The following is a 16,403-nucleotide window of genomic DNA, read 5'->3' as shown; positions in this document are numbered from 1 at the left end:
GACCCCAGCTGGGCTCTGGAGCCACGGTCCTAGTTTCTGCAAGAGTATCCGCCAGGGGCTGAGCTCTATGCTAGGCACTTTCCTAGTTTCATTGCAGTGGAGAAAAGACAGGGCAGGCGCCCACCTGCTTGTCACATGGATATACACGTGCCGTGGTGGTGACCTGCTGCATCCATTGCTCCGTCATCTACATTAGGTATTTAATCTACAGTATATCCTATCTATCCTCTATCTATTTTCTAATCTATCAATCAGCTAACTATCAATCATCTATCTTCCCGTCTTCTGGCAGGCATGAAGCTATAGTGTGCTCAGGCTGCATCCATTTAAAGGATAGGCATAGGTGGGGTCCTGGAGGGCAGGTCAAACAGGAAGGGGGAATCGTAAGATTAGGAAAGCATCGTTCTTCTTCTTGCTGTAGAGAAGGGGGTTGAGGTGGTGAACAGGGGCAGCATAAGGCCTGGGAGCCTCATCTGCGTGGTGCAGGGATGTAGAAGGCCAAGCAATGAGAAGAGAGGCTCTGAAAAGATAACTCCATGTTTTTTCCTAAAGCTTTTAGCAGACCACACCTGACCCCCAGGGTGCTCAGCCTGCCTTTCTGTAGCTTTCCCCTGCACATGTACATTTTGGCCTGGAATTCCCTCTTCCATCTCTGCCTGGTGAGATGCTTTTGCCTTTGAAGGTCCAATTTGACCCTTACCTCCTGTAAGGCTTCCTTAAACCTCAAAAACGCAAAGTATCTCTCATCCTTGCTACTACAGCACAAGTTATTTCTCAGAAAGGAGCAATGTTCATCATGAACATCAAGGCATCAAAGTCATCTTCTCACCCCATGTGGCCTGTCACACCCTACCAGTCCACACGTCTGAGGAGGAGGCTGAGGAGGCCGCCTCACGCTCACACATACATACCTCTCTGACAGCACAGATGGTGGTCTTCTCTGACTCTGCTTCTGTGTGCAGGGGGTGGGGGGAAGAAGAGGAGGCAGCAGGAGCACATGAGGATAAAACTGGTTTTTACAAAGCAATGCTGTTTGTACCAAAATATTTAATGAATATACTGTTAAAATAAAACCAACAAAAGAAATAGTAATACAATTTTACTGGTTTATATTTGAATTCATAAAGTTGACACACTGAAACTACCCTAGCACAATGTCCACACACCTAGCATTAGATGGGCTTACAGCTATTTTGGTAACTGAACAAGAAAGACACAGAAAGCAGCAAAGGGGATGGTTGTTGGGGAGGGTGTTGCCACTTGTTACCTCCCTTATCACAGATAACCTCAGCAAGCGTTAGTACAGCCAATAAGAAAAAGAGCTACAAAACAACCCGAGTGTCTTTATATACAAAACCAGTGCCTCTTGTAAGCAGCCACCTCAACACTGAACGCAGAGAAGAGGACAAAATCATCTGCGGTCAGCCTGTCAGCATATCACTATATAAATTAAAAGTCAAAGTTTATTTTTTTAAAGGTGCTAAAATCTCCATTCCATAGCTTTGAAGTGAGAACTTGCAGCCCATCTGAACAGTGGGGTTTGCACCGAGGCATACTCTGAGGAGGGCCCAAAGGCCCAGCCCGTCAGGGAGGGACCAGGCCGGGAGGATGGAGACCTTGCAGCATGTGCACCCTGCGCTTACACTTACAGACACGCAACTCAGTCTTTCTCATTTGGACAGCCTGTTGTGCAAAAACACTAGGAATCTTGAAGTCAGGGAGCTCTTGCACAGCTCCCGTCATGTCAGGGAGGAGAGCAGAGCCCAATGAAACTTGAGTGAAATTAAGTGCTCAAATAACCACATAATTAAATTGTGTAGATCGGCAGTCCTGGTCTAGAATTTAAACACTGTCAACTGGGCATGTTGGGAAAAATATTTACACATACACACACACACATACACACACACGACACATTAAGCAAAATAAGATTTGTCCATGTTATAATCCAGTCTCACAGTCAGTCAAGTCACCCACCCCAGCCTTTTGAAGTCATTTGGCAGCTAATGCTAAAAAATAACAGGAACTATGAGAGTTGCATAGAATTGATCAGAAACATGAATAATGCCAAACCCAAAACCTGTGCATTATACAGCTTAACAAAACTAGGTGGCTTCAAATGCAACTATGAAATCCTCCTATTTAAAACAAAGTGCTTTCCCATGTCTACCTGGGGGACCTTCTGCTGGCATTGAAGCAGAAAAGGATTATTTGAATTTCTGATCCCCTGCCCTGCCCCCACAATATATATATAATATGTATATTTTTTTAAAAAATTAAAGGTTTAGAAAAAAAAAAAATCAACGGACTGTAGGATCCCCTAACTCTGATCATGTAAACTCAGCCTTTAGGCTGGGTGAGGTGTTGACCTACACGGGGAGGAGGCCTGGGAGATCACACTGAGGAGTGATTAGAATTCTAGAGTGTCCAGAGCATCGGCTGAGCTAGCAGGCCTGTTAGTATCAGTAGTCTTACCCCAGAGGTTGCCTGCTTCATGAGCTCTGGTCCAGTGACCTACCAACATGCGTCTATGGATCTGACTTAGGTACATTCTGGTCCTGGGACAAGTCACAGAATCACACATCTGGCCAGAGAAGGCAACAAAAGGTGTCATGTTTTCTGAAGGTGTCGGGAGGCGGCAGCTGCTCTCAGCAAGTCTCTTTCCCTTGAACCCCGGTTGCCGTCTTTATGGAGCTCAGTGTTCGGTTAAACCACGTCTTCTTGGCTGCCTGCACCTCATTGAGGGCAAGGCCTAAATGGTGCTCCAAGTCCTGTAAGAGGGACAGTGCGCGTGAGGATGCTGGGCTCGCTGTCAATGACACTGGCTCCCCAGAGGAGAGCCAAGACAAGAATGTAGTCTATTTACTCTGGAGAGGCCTCGGGAAATTTCCCCAGTCTCAAACTGGCATTGGAATGCCTAAGGATTTGGGAGCTTTTAGTTAAGCTCTAATTTCGTGCCTGGTCTATTTATTAAAACAGTCTTCTACTTTCATGTCTCCCTCTTCTGTCCACCTAATGCATACCAGGCAGACAGCTTCTGCTCTACTTCTGATGCCATCATTTCATTTCGGCCAAAATCTTTAAAACTCCCTAGCATGCCATTTGAGATGCTTCACAATCTGGATCCACACACTCTCTTCCAGCCTTAGCACCTTCCCTCTCCAGGGTTCCTCCAGGAGCCCTGGAAAGAACTCCTGAGGCTCCTGACTGGCCACTCTCCTCCTCATGCTGCTGGGCGTGCCACTCCCTGTGCCTGGAATGCTCACTGTTCTCTCGCTCCTGCTAGCTACAACCCCTGTGCGTTCTTTGATCACAGCATAGCTACTGCTGCCTTGGTGATGCCTTTCCTGATTATCTCGGGTAGTCGCAGTCCCAGACCTGTAACAGGGCCTGCCAAAGAGCAGATGCTCATTGAATGTGTGCAGTGAGGGAGAATCGGCCCTAAAGCTATTATCCTGACCTTGGTTCCCTCCATAAACAGTGCTTAGCGTTTAGTGGTGCTGGTGGACTTAGCCAAGCATATAAAGATGACCAAAACAAGCCCTAATTTCTTTATCAGGAAAGGAGGCTCAGATAAATTAGATAGTATATTCATAGTCACAAAGCTAGTTAAATGGTGAGAACTGGAACAATAAAAACTTGCATTTATAAAGCCCCTGTCATTCTGCCAAGCCTTTTGTGCACACTGTCTTACTTAGTCCTCAAACCAGCTCATCAGATGGGTACTCTCATCATTTCCATTTGTAGATAAAGAACCTGAGATGTAGGGAAGTTACTGACCCAAGGTCAAACAGTTCAGTAGAGCTGTGTTTCTAAAGCACTGTCTTCTCATCCCACCAAAAGATTCCAAGTTTTGTGTATCATTCTCCATGTGACAAAGTGGAAATTCCTAAGACAGGGCAAGTACTGAGGAGATATCCACTGGCCAATAACAAGTCCTGTACTTCTTCCCATGAGAACTATGATCAAAGTTTATAAGGTAGGGAAAAACCCAAACTGTAAAGATAATTTCTGAGCTTTCTAGTCCACATCAGGAAGTCCAGCCCATAAGCATGCGTCTGAGTTCTGTTGCTGTTGTTACCTGTATCTTACACTCAGCTTCCACCAACTGGAGTTTGGTCTGTGCCAGTTCTAGCTCCATCTCTCTCAGTTGGTTCTTGAGCGTCTCCTTCTCTTCATCTGTGTCCTCATCTAAAACCTCCTTGGTTGAGCTTATGCCTTTTACACGCCCTTCTTTGTTGAAAAATTCCCGGCATCGCTCACAGTCATCCACTTTTTGCTGAAATTGAATGTTAGATGTGAAGAAGCAAAGAAGAAGAACTGGCCCTTTAGGGTGGTGTGAACATATCCTTTGGGGGACACCAAAAGACAGCCTGTCTGTTGAACACTACAGTTTCTGAAAACTTGTGCTCTCTTTGTAAACTGGCAGATAACCTACTGGAAAAGCCACTTAGTATTATATAGCTAAAATAATAAAAATATTATTGTCTTGATTCAGTAATCTTACTTCTAGGAACCCAGGCTGAAAAATGAAGCTGTGACCAGATAAAAATTTATGTACAAAAATGTTCACTGCAGAATTGGAGACAGGCAAAAAAGTGGATACACTATTCAAAAACAATTAAATATTAAATATACTGTGCTATATTTATATAAGGAAGCACACAGCCCCTAAAAGGTTTTTGAGGAACTTTTTATAACATTGAAAAATGGATGCATGCTGATTGAAAGAAACAGAACACAAAAATGTACATAAACTGTGGTTACAAATAAAATGTATCCCACATTTCATCAAAATAAGATGCTATTAACTGTAAGAAATACCATCTTATGTTCTTCTAAGATAACATTCTGCCGATTAAACCACAAAAAGCCAATTATAAAATATCCCACTTTCAGAGGTGTGAATGTGAAAAAAATGCTTATCTTAGAATGAATGAAATTTTATATGTTAAACACAGAACAAAGACTGAAAGAATACACACCCCAGTGTTAATAATGATGTCATATGTGGGAAATGGATCATAAGGGCTTTTTCCTCTTATTTACTCTTATTTTCCAAATTTTCTGCAAGAATACTGAAGTTTTAGAATCAGAAAATAAATTCTATTATAAAAACAGATCTGGTTAAACATTAACTATGATGGAGGCCAGTGTCATCTTGCTCTAGGTATAATGTTGCTTTGTGCAAACATGGCCATGAGCCCAGAACTTTCCTAAGTTCATGTCTTGTAAGCTGTAAATATGTTGGTGAGGTACCTTTCAGGAAATTGCTTATCTTAGTAAAATTTGACAAGTATTCTAACACAGACAGAGCTTCAAGAAAGAGAGCACCACATTGTAAAAGCTCCTAAGCTGTCAACAAAACACTGAACAATTAAAGTTGTGAACTGGGCACAATGGTGCCCACCTGCAGTCCCAGCAGCTCAGGCTGAGGTAGGAGATCACTTCAGCCCAGGATTTCAAGGCCAGCCTGGGCAACAACCCAGTTTCTAAAAATAAAATAAAAAATAAGGTCTTCACTGTACTTGGATCTGTTATAGCAGAAGGCATGAACTCAGTTGTGGATTGTCTGTTCTACAAAACAACACTGAAGAGTGACAAGTCATAGCACATGATTCTGACCTCTGCCCTCCCACCTCTGACCTCTGCACTCACACCACCTCAAGCAAGCCCTATCACTTGCATGACTCCTTCACCTCAGCATCACACTGCTGGCATCGACTGCCTTACAGACATTTGGAAATCGTGGGGCACTTGCACTTTGAGATCTAAAGCTAGAGCTTGTTTGGTTTTATCTGTACACCCTTCCAGAAAAAACAGGCATAATGTTAGTTGTCAACTTACTGAGCCAGAACCTGTAACAGGTGCCTTATCAGGTATTGCTTAGATTCTCTCACTTTTGAAATCAACTGCCTCCCCCTAAAACCTGTTTATACAGCCATAAAATGAAGTAGGTGGTATAAAATCTTTTTGGTAAAGAGAAGTCTTACCCGAATTTTCTCAATTTCCACCTTATTGGCTGTCTGCTGCTTTTCCAATCTTTCACTCAACTGAGAACAAATCTAAAGAAACAAATATAAAACAACAATCTCTTGAGCAATTGTAAGCATCTGCATAAATCTGTAGTGGAAGCTGGAATATGTAAATTGGGATTAATACAGTAGTAAACAGGCTGCTACCGCTCAGGAGGGGATATGAAGTTGATGGGTGAGCAGAGGTTCTTCTAGCTATGCTGCCTCTGCATTCATTGGCCTAAGACTTGCAGAAACCAAGTAGCACCACACTCAATGACCAATGGTTTCTGAACACTTGCCAGACTCCCAAGCCAGCATGAGATCCTAGTGTAGAAGGAATAAGACCATTCAGTTATGTTCTTAAAACTCAACCAGTTCACCAGGTGCCATGGCTGACGCCTGTAATCCCACCACTTTCGGAGGCTAAGGCAGGCAGATCATGAGGTCAGGAGATCAAGACCATCATGGCAACATGGTGAAACCCCATCGCTACTAAAAATATAAAAATCAGCTGGGCGTGGTGGCGCCCACCTGTAGTCCTAGCTACTTGGGAGGCTGAGGCAGGAGAATTGCTTGAACCTGGGAGGTGGGGGTTGCGGTGAGCCGAGATCACGCCACTTGCACTCCAGCCTGGCGACAGAGCGAGACTCTGTCTCAAAAAAAAAAAAAAAAAAAAACTCAGTCAGGGAGAGAACTGGTTTAAAACTACACATAAACAAACGTTCGTAATTCTGAATCTGAAATACACCCCAAAATATACTGTGGTTTTAAGTACCTACTATGTGCTGGACACTGTGTCAGGCATTTTACAAACATGGTCTTTTTGAATCCTCATAAAATCCCTCCCGGACAGGGATGATTTTCCTTAGTTTGCAACTGAGAATAAGTGAAGCCGCTTGTCAATGCAAGGGGCAGAGCTGGGATTCGAAACCAGAGAGCCTAAGCATTTGGTTTGTGGTGGGGTGGGGGTGGGAATACATTTTATCCAGAGAAACAGGGCTTCCAGACTATATAGCTCAATCCCAGGGTACTGGAACCTACCTGCTTATAGTCACCGATGATAGAACTGTTTTTTTTAATCTCAGATTCTGCCTTGTCAAGTTCCCGACGGCACATTTCTTTTAACTGCACACATAAAAAAGCAAAAGTGCATATGTTAACAGAAAAATAAAGGAAGTTCTGCCACCAACCGCTCAGTGCTAGGCTTCCCGAAAGGTGCCGAACCAAACCCTGGAACTGCTCTAATTCAACTACTTCCTTCCTTCAATCTTGGCAGCACTAATCTCCTGTTTCTGATGCAGGAGAAGAGAACAGTTAAAACTTCCAAAATTTCAGATCAGGGCTTCTGCTAAAGGTCTTCCCTGCCAGTACAAGCAACTTGTGGACATCCACTGAAGACGGCAGCACAAACAAGACATAAACCAAAGAGCTCATAAGAAGACTGCAAATTTTCAGCCTTTCATGGTTTATGTGAAAAGCTCTTTGCCATCTCTCACCCCAGCCAGTCTTGCCTCCTGGAGGACCAGGGTAGGAGAGGGGAGGGAGGTTGCTTCAGGGCGTACAGTACCCAGAGCTCTTCGCCGACGACTGCAGGTCTGTGTCTCCAGTAACTATGGAGCACTGGCTCGGAACAAGAGTTCCTGAGCTTGCTCTATGAGGGAAATAGCAGAGGACAAGTAGGGAAAGAGCCAGGCATTATATGCTGTGCGCTTTCCTTCTGCAGAAATTCTACCCTCTCTTCTTTGTTACACTCAGAGGCCCATACACAGAAATTTTCCTACCCCAACAAAGGATGGGCTTTGACCCACAGTCTCCTCCTAGGCTTTAATTAGGAACCACTGGACTTTACACAGTAGGAGAAAAAAAGGTCTTTGAACAGAAACTGAAGCCAGCTGTCTCCAGGTTTTCTCATGCCAACATGAAGCCACACGCTGAACTCCTAATTCCCAAGCATTTGCAAGACAGAGGAATGTGAGAGAGTTCCCTCACCTGAGCAGACTCTTCTTCAAGACGTCTTTTCTCTTCTTCTGCGTCAATCAACTTCTGTTTGGTCATCAGCAGCTCCTTATTCAGAGCATCTGCCTTTTCCTCAGCCTGAAACATTTAAGATATGCTGTCGCAAAACAAAATTGGAACTGCAAAGAGTTTACATTACTTAGCATAATCCCATTTTAAGATGATGGGGAAACTGATTCAGAGAGGGGAAATTATATCCTCAGGGCCACTGCAATGAGAATACACTCATGCAGAAGTGCCTGGCCCAGTCTCTTGCTCAGAGGTAGTGCAGGGCAGTAGTTAGGAGCTTAGCCTTTGGCATCAGACAGCCTGGGCTCAGTGCCCATTGTTCACTGACCATGTGCCACTTGGACAAGTCATTGAGAACCTCTCCAAGCTTCCGGCTCATCTGAGGGTTAAAGCATGAAAAGCATTCAGCACAGTGCCTGGAATACAGTAAACACCAATAAAAGGTAGCCATCATTATTATTAATAAACTGGTTTGCTTCCTCCAAACTGTGTTTCCTCTGCTTCATCCAACCCATCTGGCATTTTTCTCGTTATTACCTGATAAAGGACGCTGCCCCTTTCCTGGCACTTTTTCTTTCTCCACCCCAGTCTTTTTTTTTTTTTTTTTGAGACAGAGTCTTGCTCTGTTGCCCAGGCTGGAATGCAGTGGTGTGATCTCAGCTCACTACAACCTCCACCTCCCAGGTTCAAGTAATTTTCCTGCCTCAGCCTCCCGAGTAGCTGGGACTACTGGCATATGCCACTATGCCAGCTAATTTTTTGTATTTTTAGTAGAGACAAGGTTTCACCATGTTAGCCAGGATGGTCTCGATCTCCTGACCTTGTGATCTGCCTGCCTCAGCTTTCCAAAGTGCTCGGATTATAGGCGTGAGCCCCCAGTATTTTTCTAAAGCATGCAGAGGCATAGTGGGCATTATCTGTGAGTCCTAGTGAAAATGATATACTTTTGCCTGACATATGAGTTCCTGGTGCTGGTCATTCAAGGACTAAGAGGGTCTCTGCTGGGCTCCTTATGTGGATGGAATTTCCCTGAAATTCTGACATCACCTAAAGTCGTGTAACTGAGCCACTGAGTTTTTCCACTATAGTCTACTTCCTTTCCTGTATCTTCTTTGGAAGAAACAGGTTCCAGAGAACTGGGTCCTTAAATGGAGAACTGAGAATGGCATGATACGCAAATTCCAAAGCCATTAATTACTGGCGAACTGCACATGCATGCGATTAAATGCGGCCCTGCAATTATGTCCTTTGTGGGAAGTACCTTATCATCTCCTTCTCCAGCTCAAACCCAAGAAGCAATCAAAAAAGGAAATGAAGAGAATCAAACGACAGGAAAAACAACTAGTAAGGAGAATGAAGTCCTGTTAAAGATTCTACTTTACTTTAACCAATGGAACAACCTATCCTCTCTCCCTTGGACTCGGTTAACATCTTTTGAGCATGACACTGGAGCATGTGCTACATACACGCTTATGTTCTGTACTTTTCTCATCATCACTACCATGGCAGATGACAATTAATACTAAGACTGCCTGATGATGAACTGGGTCTTCTAACTCAACAATCTTCCCTGCCCAAGTTTATAAAGCGGTTAGGTGGGAAAGTGATTTCCCCAAGCTTTCACCAGCATGTGGGATAGCTGGAAGCTGAAACCAAGTCTTCCGACATTGAGCCCAGCATTTGCACCACCACTCCTACAGCTGACTCTCAATGTCATGCCAATGGGAAAGTGCATAGGGGATACTGGCCTGACCCAACCAGAGACCTCTAATGGCACCACACTCACTGCACATTCTATTTACATCAGCATATGAGGAGAGCATCTGGTGATAATAAACACAAATCCAGACTTCTTCCAGGCACAAAGGATTAACAGGGACCAAAAGTTCATCCTCCTACTATAAACAGAAAACTGGATAAAATATATGAAACAGCTATTTTCGGACACTGAGAACAATAAATGCAGAACTGAGGTTTCTGAAAGCAAAAAAACAAACAAGGTCCTACTTTCACCCTGGCCTTCTGCCTAGGTTCCAAGCAGAGCATGAAAGCCTCAAAGGCTTAAGGAGGCAATTAGGAGGTCAGGATGGCTGGAAGGCCTGGGACAAGGCTCTGGAGAAGAGGGAGCTCTAGAGTAGCTTATCAGGCAATACAGGAGATAAAATGAAATAATGAAAATATCCAATTAAACCAAAGAATATAGAAAGAGAAAAAAATGCAAAGAGGACAAATAGAAAACAAATTACCATTTGGACAAAACAAAAACCCATTTTAAATATAAAGACACAGACACATTAAAAGTAAAAGGATCGAAAAGATGTAAATACTCCATAATACCATGAAACTGGACTGGCTATAGAAATGTCAGATAAGCAGATTTCAGAACAAAGCATATTATCAAGGACAAAGAGGGACATTTCATAATGATAAAGAGTCACTCCATTAAGAAGGTGTAACAATCCAAAATGCGTGCAGAAATTCAAGTTAAATGAAACAAATCCCTATACAACAGAAAGAAGAAAAATTAAAATGCACAGTTAAGAGTCACAGAAAATTCCACTGTGCTCTCTTGGTAAGGGACATAACAAGCACAGAAAATCAAGTTGTTCTATATAAGACTTGAACACTATCAATCAATTTGACCTAACCCATACACTGCCCTCCTAACAGAACATACATACTTTCCAAGTGCATGTGGTATGTTCACCCAAACAGGCTATATGATAAGCCATAAAATAAATAATAATATATTTTAAAAGGATTAAAATCAGACAGGATATAATCTCTGATCACAACAGAATTAAGTGAAAAACAGCAGAAAAGTTTCTGGGAAAAAGAATAGTTGGAAATTACATCACATACTACTAATAAACTTAACGTAAGTGAAAGAATAAATCACAAGAGCTGAATGCTGAATATCATATGAACTGAATGAAAGTAAAAGGACAACATAGGCCGGGCGCGGTGGCTCACGCCTGTAATCCCAGCACTTTGGGAGGCCGAGACGGGTGGATCACGAGGTCAAGAGATCGAGACCATCCTGGTTAACATGGTGAAATCCCGTCTCTACTAAAAATACAAAAAATTAGCTGGGCATGGTGGCGCGTGCCTGTAATCCCAGCTACTCCAGAAGCTGAGGCAGGAGAATTGCCTGAACCCAGGAGGCGGAGGTTGCGGTGAGCCGAGATCGCGCTATTGCACTCCAGCCTGGGTAACAAGAGCGAAACTCTATCTCAAAAAAAAAAAAGGACAACATATCAGAATGTGTGGAATACAGCAGAAAATAGTGCTTACATGGAGATTTATGATTTTTCTTTGTTTTTTTTTTTTTCCCCTTCAAAGAGACAGGGTCGAATTCTGTTGCCCAAGCTGAAATGCAGTGGTATCATCATAGCTAACTGTAACCTTGAACTCCTGGGCTCAAGCAATCCTCCCATCTCAGCCTCCCAAGGAGGTGGGGCTACAGGCATGTGCCACCATGCTCAGCTATTTTTCAAAACTTTTTTGTAGAAACGAAGTCTTGCTATGTTGCCCAGGTTGGGCTCGGACTCTTGGACTCAAGCAATCTTCCTGCCTTGGGCTCCAAAGTGCTGAGATTACAGGCATGAGCCATTGTGACTGGCTGAGATGAATAATGTTAAATGCTTATTTTAGAAAAGAAGAAAGGTTCAGAGTTATTCAAACTTCCTCTTTAAGAAGCCAGAAAAAGCAAATGAAACCCAAAGAAAGTAAAAGGAGAAATAAAAAGCAGAAATCGATGAAACAAGACAACAGAGAAAAATCAATAAAACCAAAAGCTGAATTTTTTTTTTTTTCTGGGACAGGGTTTCACTCTGTCATCCAGGCTGGAGTGCCTCAGCTCACTGCAACCCCTGCCTCCCGGGTTCAAGTGATCCTCCTGCCTCAGCCTCCTACGTAGCTGGGACTACAGGCACATGACACTACAACTGGCTAAGTTTTGTATTTTTGGTAGAGATGGTGTTTTGCCATGTTGCCCAGGCTAAAGCTGGCTTTCGAAAAGATTGACACAATTGATAAACTTCTAGCTAGGTTGGTTATGGAAAACAGGGAAAAAGATAGAAATGATGTATATCAGGAATGAAAGAGGGAACGTCTCTACAGATCTTATAAACATTAAGAGAATAAGGAAATACAAACAACCTTATGTGAATACACTTAAGATCAAATGGATAAATTACTTGTAAGACACAAATTATAAAAACAGACACACAAAAAATTAGAAAATTTGCATAGCTCCATATACAGAAAAAGAATTCACCATTAATTTCCTGCAAAGAAAATTTCAGGTCTGGGCCGGGTGCGGTGGCTCACCCCTGTAATCCCAGCACTTTGGGAGGCCGAGGTGGGCGGATCATGAGGTCAAGAAATGACACAATCCTGGCCAACATGGTGAAACACCGTCTCTACCAAAAAATACAAAAATTAGCTGGGTGTGGTGGCACGTTCCTGTAGTCCCAGCTACTTGGGAGGCTGAGGCAGGAGAATTGCTTGAATCCAGGAGGCGGAGATTGCAGTGAGCTGAGATTGCGCCACTGCACTCTAGCCTGGTGCCTGGTGACAGGGCAAGACTCTGTCTCAAAAAAAAAAAAAAAAAAAAAAAAAAAGAAAAGAAGAGAAAATTTCAGGTCTGCATGACTGGGAACTAAAGATTTAATCAAAGAACAATCATATACAAAGTCTTCAAGAAAACACGAAGTAACACTTCTCACTTCATTTTATTAGGCCAGCATTCTCCAATAACAAAACCAGACAAAAACATTAAAGAAAACTCCAGACAATATTCCTTATGAACCTATAAATATTTAATAAAATTTAAAATCTTTAATAAAAAATAGAAACTCCAATTGGAGTTTATTCTAGGAATGCAAGGTTGGTTTACATTGAAAAATCAATTTATTTCACTATGTTAATAGAATTAGGAGAAGAACCAAATGATTATCTCAATAGACACAGAAAAAGCATTTGACAAAATTCAATACCCATTCATGACAAAAACTGTCAGCAAATAAGAACAGACGAGAATTTATTTCCTCAACCTACTCTACAAAAAAACCTACAGCTAATGTCCGAAACAAGGCAATGATGTCCACTCTCACCATGCAGCATTGTTCTGAAGATGCTAGTTAGTGCAGTGAGACAAGAAAAAGAGAGGCAGACAAATTTGAAAGGAAGAAAAACTGTATTCAGAGATGATATGATTGTGTATGTGGAAAATCCAAAAAATATATTAAAAAGTTACCAGACTGACAAATGAGTTTTTACAAGCTCATGGGATAAGAGGTCACAACAGAAAAACCAACTGCATCTCTAGAGACTAGCAATAAACAAGTGGAAAATGATATTTCAAAGACCATATCACTTTACAATAGATTAAAATATGCACGTCTTGTAAATTGAAAACTAAAAAACACTGCTGCTGAGAGAAACTGAAAAAGACCTCAATAAATGAAAATTTTAACATGTTCTGGATTGAAAGCCTTAATTGTTATTCAGATGTCAATTCTCTCCAAATTGATTTACAGATTCCATGAAGCTCACTCAAAAGCCAGAGGCTTTTATTTCTAGAAATTGATATTCTGATTCTAACACTGATATAGAAATACAAACAACAACAAAGTCAAAGAACTCATATGAACTCATTTTAAGATTTTTTTATAAAGCTACAGTAATCAAGGCAGTGTGGTACTGGCTTAAGGACAGACACACAAATAGATGGAGCAGACCAGAATTAAGAAGTGAACCTGCACATTTAGGATCCACTGATTTTTAATAAAAGGGCCAAACTAATTCAATGGAGCAAGTTCAACAATCTGCTCAAGATCACAGAACTAGTAAGCAGCCAAGCCAGAGTTCACATCCTGCCAGCAGGTGGGCTCACCAGCCAGTTTCCTTCACTCTCATGTCTGTCTTAACACAGAGGAGCGATCCTGCTAGAGAGAACTCGGACATGGTCCTGTCAGCTCTGCAGGGACCTTCCATAGGTTCCCTCACATCTTTTTAGCACCAGTGTCAGGTCTAGTCATTACTCCCATTTCATACAGAAAGCTTGATTGGGGTCACCTAGGGATTAAGTGGCTGACTTGGAATTTCTTCACAGCTGCTGTGTGAAGAACAGCAAAAGTGACAGGTGATGAGTAACAAAAGTGATGTATAATCAACTGAAAATACAAGAGGGCTCTGCAAATTTTAATGCCTCACATCAGAGCTCAAAGGAAGGAAAGAGTTCAAAGGAATGAAGTTCTTTCAAAAACTCAGGTCCCTAAAGTAAAAATATAATGAAAGGGCCCCACAGTCCTCCCTTCAGTGAGGAAGAATCTAGCTGATTTTCAGTGATGACTCAAAAGAAACTAGAGAAAAGTCTGACTTGGGAAAGGAAAGTGAGTGTGGGAAAGGTGTGTCTCTGCAGCATTTTGGGTGATTGCAGGATGGGCCTTGGTGTAATGCTCCCGAGCCCAGCCATCAGCAGGGGCTCTCCCCACTGCCTACTTAGGAGGGTGAGCTCTGGTGTCAGGCCTTCAATCTGAGGGCTTGGCTACTATCCGAGGGCTCGGCCACTAACTGATTTGTATAAGATATTTAACCTCTTTTTGCTTCAGTTTCCTTCTCAGTTAAACAGGGACCATAATCACATCCCTTCTACAACATGGGCTACTCTGAGGATTTGACAATATATAGAAAGCATGTAGAACAGTGCCTAGCACTTGGTAAGTCCTCAAGAAGTGTTAGCTCTTATGTCACAATCCCTGATCCTCATGTTTTTGATATAGTTATGACATCAATTCAGAGCTCTTTGTCCCGTATTTACTGTGGAAACAGGGTGGCACTAAAAAAAAAAAAAAAAAAAAAAAAAAGCCTGGGCATTCTAGTGCCAAGGGCCTGGCTCTGCTTCTTCCTGGGTGCCTTCACCTTAGTCTCAAGTTTTATAGCTATTAAAAAAAAAATTCTCATCCATAAATGGAACTTATGTTACTGTCTTCTCAAGGCTGAGATAAAGGTAAGAGAGATGAAAGTTTAGTAAAATGCTTATCATAGTGCCTGGCACCACAAATCATCAGTAAATGGGGGCTCATATTATAATTTTTATTATTTTGCACTCTTAGTATCAGGAATAAAACCTAGTTCTCTCCCTACTGTGTCAGGATAAGACAACTTGAAAAAGAGTTTATACTGTTTAGGGGCAGGTTTTAAGAACCTAAGTAGTCTACGACTCACTAGTGGGTGTACTGTTAATATTGGTCCTGTAAGAGTTGAAAATGCAACAGCTCAAACTAAAAATCCACTTCGAATTTTAGCCTAAGGTGCCTCTTAATTTCATTGTAGGACACAAAGGATCCTGTTTAGGACTCATATATGTTTTTTCTTTTCCTTTCCTACTTCCTTTCTGCATGACCCACAGTTGCTATGAGGACCATGTTAGGTGCACACCTCTGGCCCTGCTTCAGCAGTCGCTCTTCCATGTAAACCTGTCTCCCTCCACTCACTAGGCAGAAATACCTGAGCAGGGAGAGAATGATCCATATAGTGTTTCTACAAAGAGCAACAGAGGATATGCTGGGAATTTGCACTGTAGGGAGGAAATTCAACCCTGATGAGCAGACTATGGTAAGCTAAAAAGCCATCAAGAGAGCTCAGGTTCTGGTCATTGAGGGCTAATGACCTTGAAACATTCTCCCTACAAAAACTGGAAAGAGGAGCCTTCCCCATTATATGTAGTTATTTGTAGATTACAAGCAGAGGGAGCTAACACTGCCTGTGCCTAATTTTTTTAATGATGCTTTCATATACATCTAATTATGTAATTCTCGCTATACCCTGTAACACAGCTATTATTCTACCACCCTTCATTTTACAGGGTGTCTGAGATGAGCTGAAAGTACAATAGCTGGCATTAGAACCCAAGTCTATTCTACATTTTCTGAACTGGTAGATACTGTGATCTCTATCTCACCTGTTAACCACTTTAAGAATCTAATGAAACCATTGACTTTCTACCTACAAGAACTGAACGAAAGCAAGGCTTTTCAATGAGATGCATGAGTACACAAAATTTTCATAAGCTCCTGGTGGATGTCAAGGACATCCTAAAATTCATGGACCCTATGGGGTTCAGTGCATATAATGTAAGATCACGTAAAAATCCTCAACAGCCTGAGCCCATCCCTAGAACTTTAGGAAACCAACGAGCAGAAAGGTCATCCTAGGAGCCTGGCAGGGAAATCTAAAGGGTTGGCAAACTACAGTTCAAGGGCCAAATTCAGCCTGTTACCTATTTTTGTAAACAAAGTTTTTAATTGAACACAGCCATGCTCATTCATTTGCATATCATCTATGGCTGCTTTT

At 42.2% G+C, this 16,403-nt stretch overlaps 1 protein-coding gene across 8 annotated transcripts in view; it reads right to left on the bottom strand.

Moving 5' to 3' along the window:
• Positions 1-1,027: 1,027 nt before the first annotated feature.
• Positions 1,028-16,403, bottom strand: part of RABGAP1 (RAB GTPase activating protein 1) — a 178,597-nt gene continuing 163,221 nt past the window's right edge. For 4 of the 8 annotated variants that reach the window (XM_074395311.1, XM_074395310.1, XM_074395309.1 and 1 more), the window contains 5 exons: positions 8,007-8,111; positions 7,059-7,142; positions 5,994-6,065; positions 4,082-4,279; positions 1,028-2,771 (listed from right to left, as the gene is read on the bottom strand). In XM_074395311.1, the coding sequence (XP_074251412.1) occupies positions 2,649-2,771; positions 4,082-4,279; positions 5,994-6,065; positions 7,059-7,142; positions 8,007-8,111 (582 nt within the window). In that variant the 3' untranslated portion in view covers positions 1,028-2,648. The remainder of the gene's footprint in view (positions 2,772-4,081; positions 4,280-5,993; positions 6,066-7,058; positions 7,143-8,006; positions 8,112-16,403) is intronic. The other 4 variants (XM_074395312.1, XM_010351381.2, XM_010351382.2 and 1 more) reach the window with 1 other exon arrangement.

This window comes from Saimiri boliviensis, chromosome 2 (assembly GCF_048565385.1).
Source record: "Saimiri boliviensis isolate mSaiBol1 chromosome 2, mSaiBol1.pri, whole genome shotgun sequence".
Classification (NCBI taxonomy): domain Eukaryota; kingdom Metazoa; phylum Chordata; class Mammalia; order Primates; family Cebidae; genus Saimiri; species Saimiri boliviensis.
Note: the sequence above shows the minus strand (reverse complement) of the source record. Positions and strands in the feature narration are given on the sequence as shown.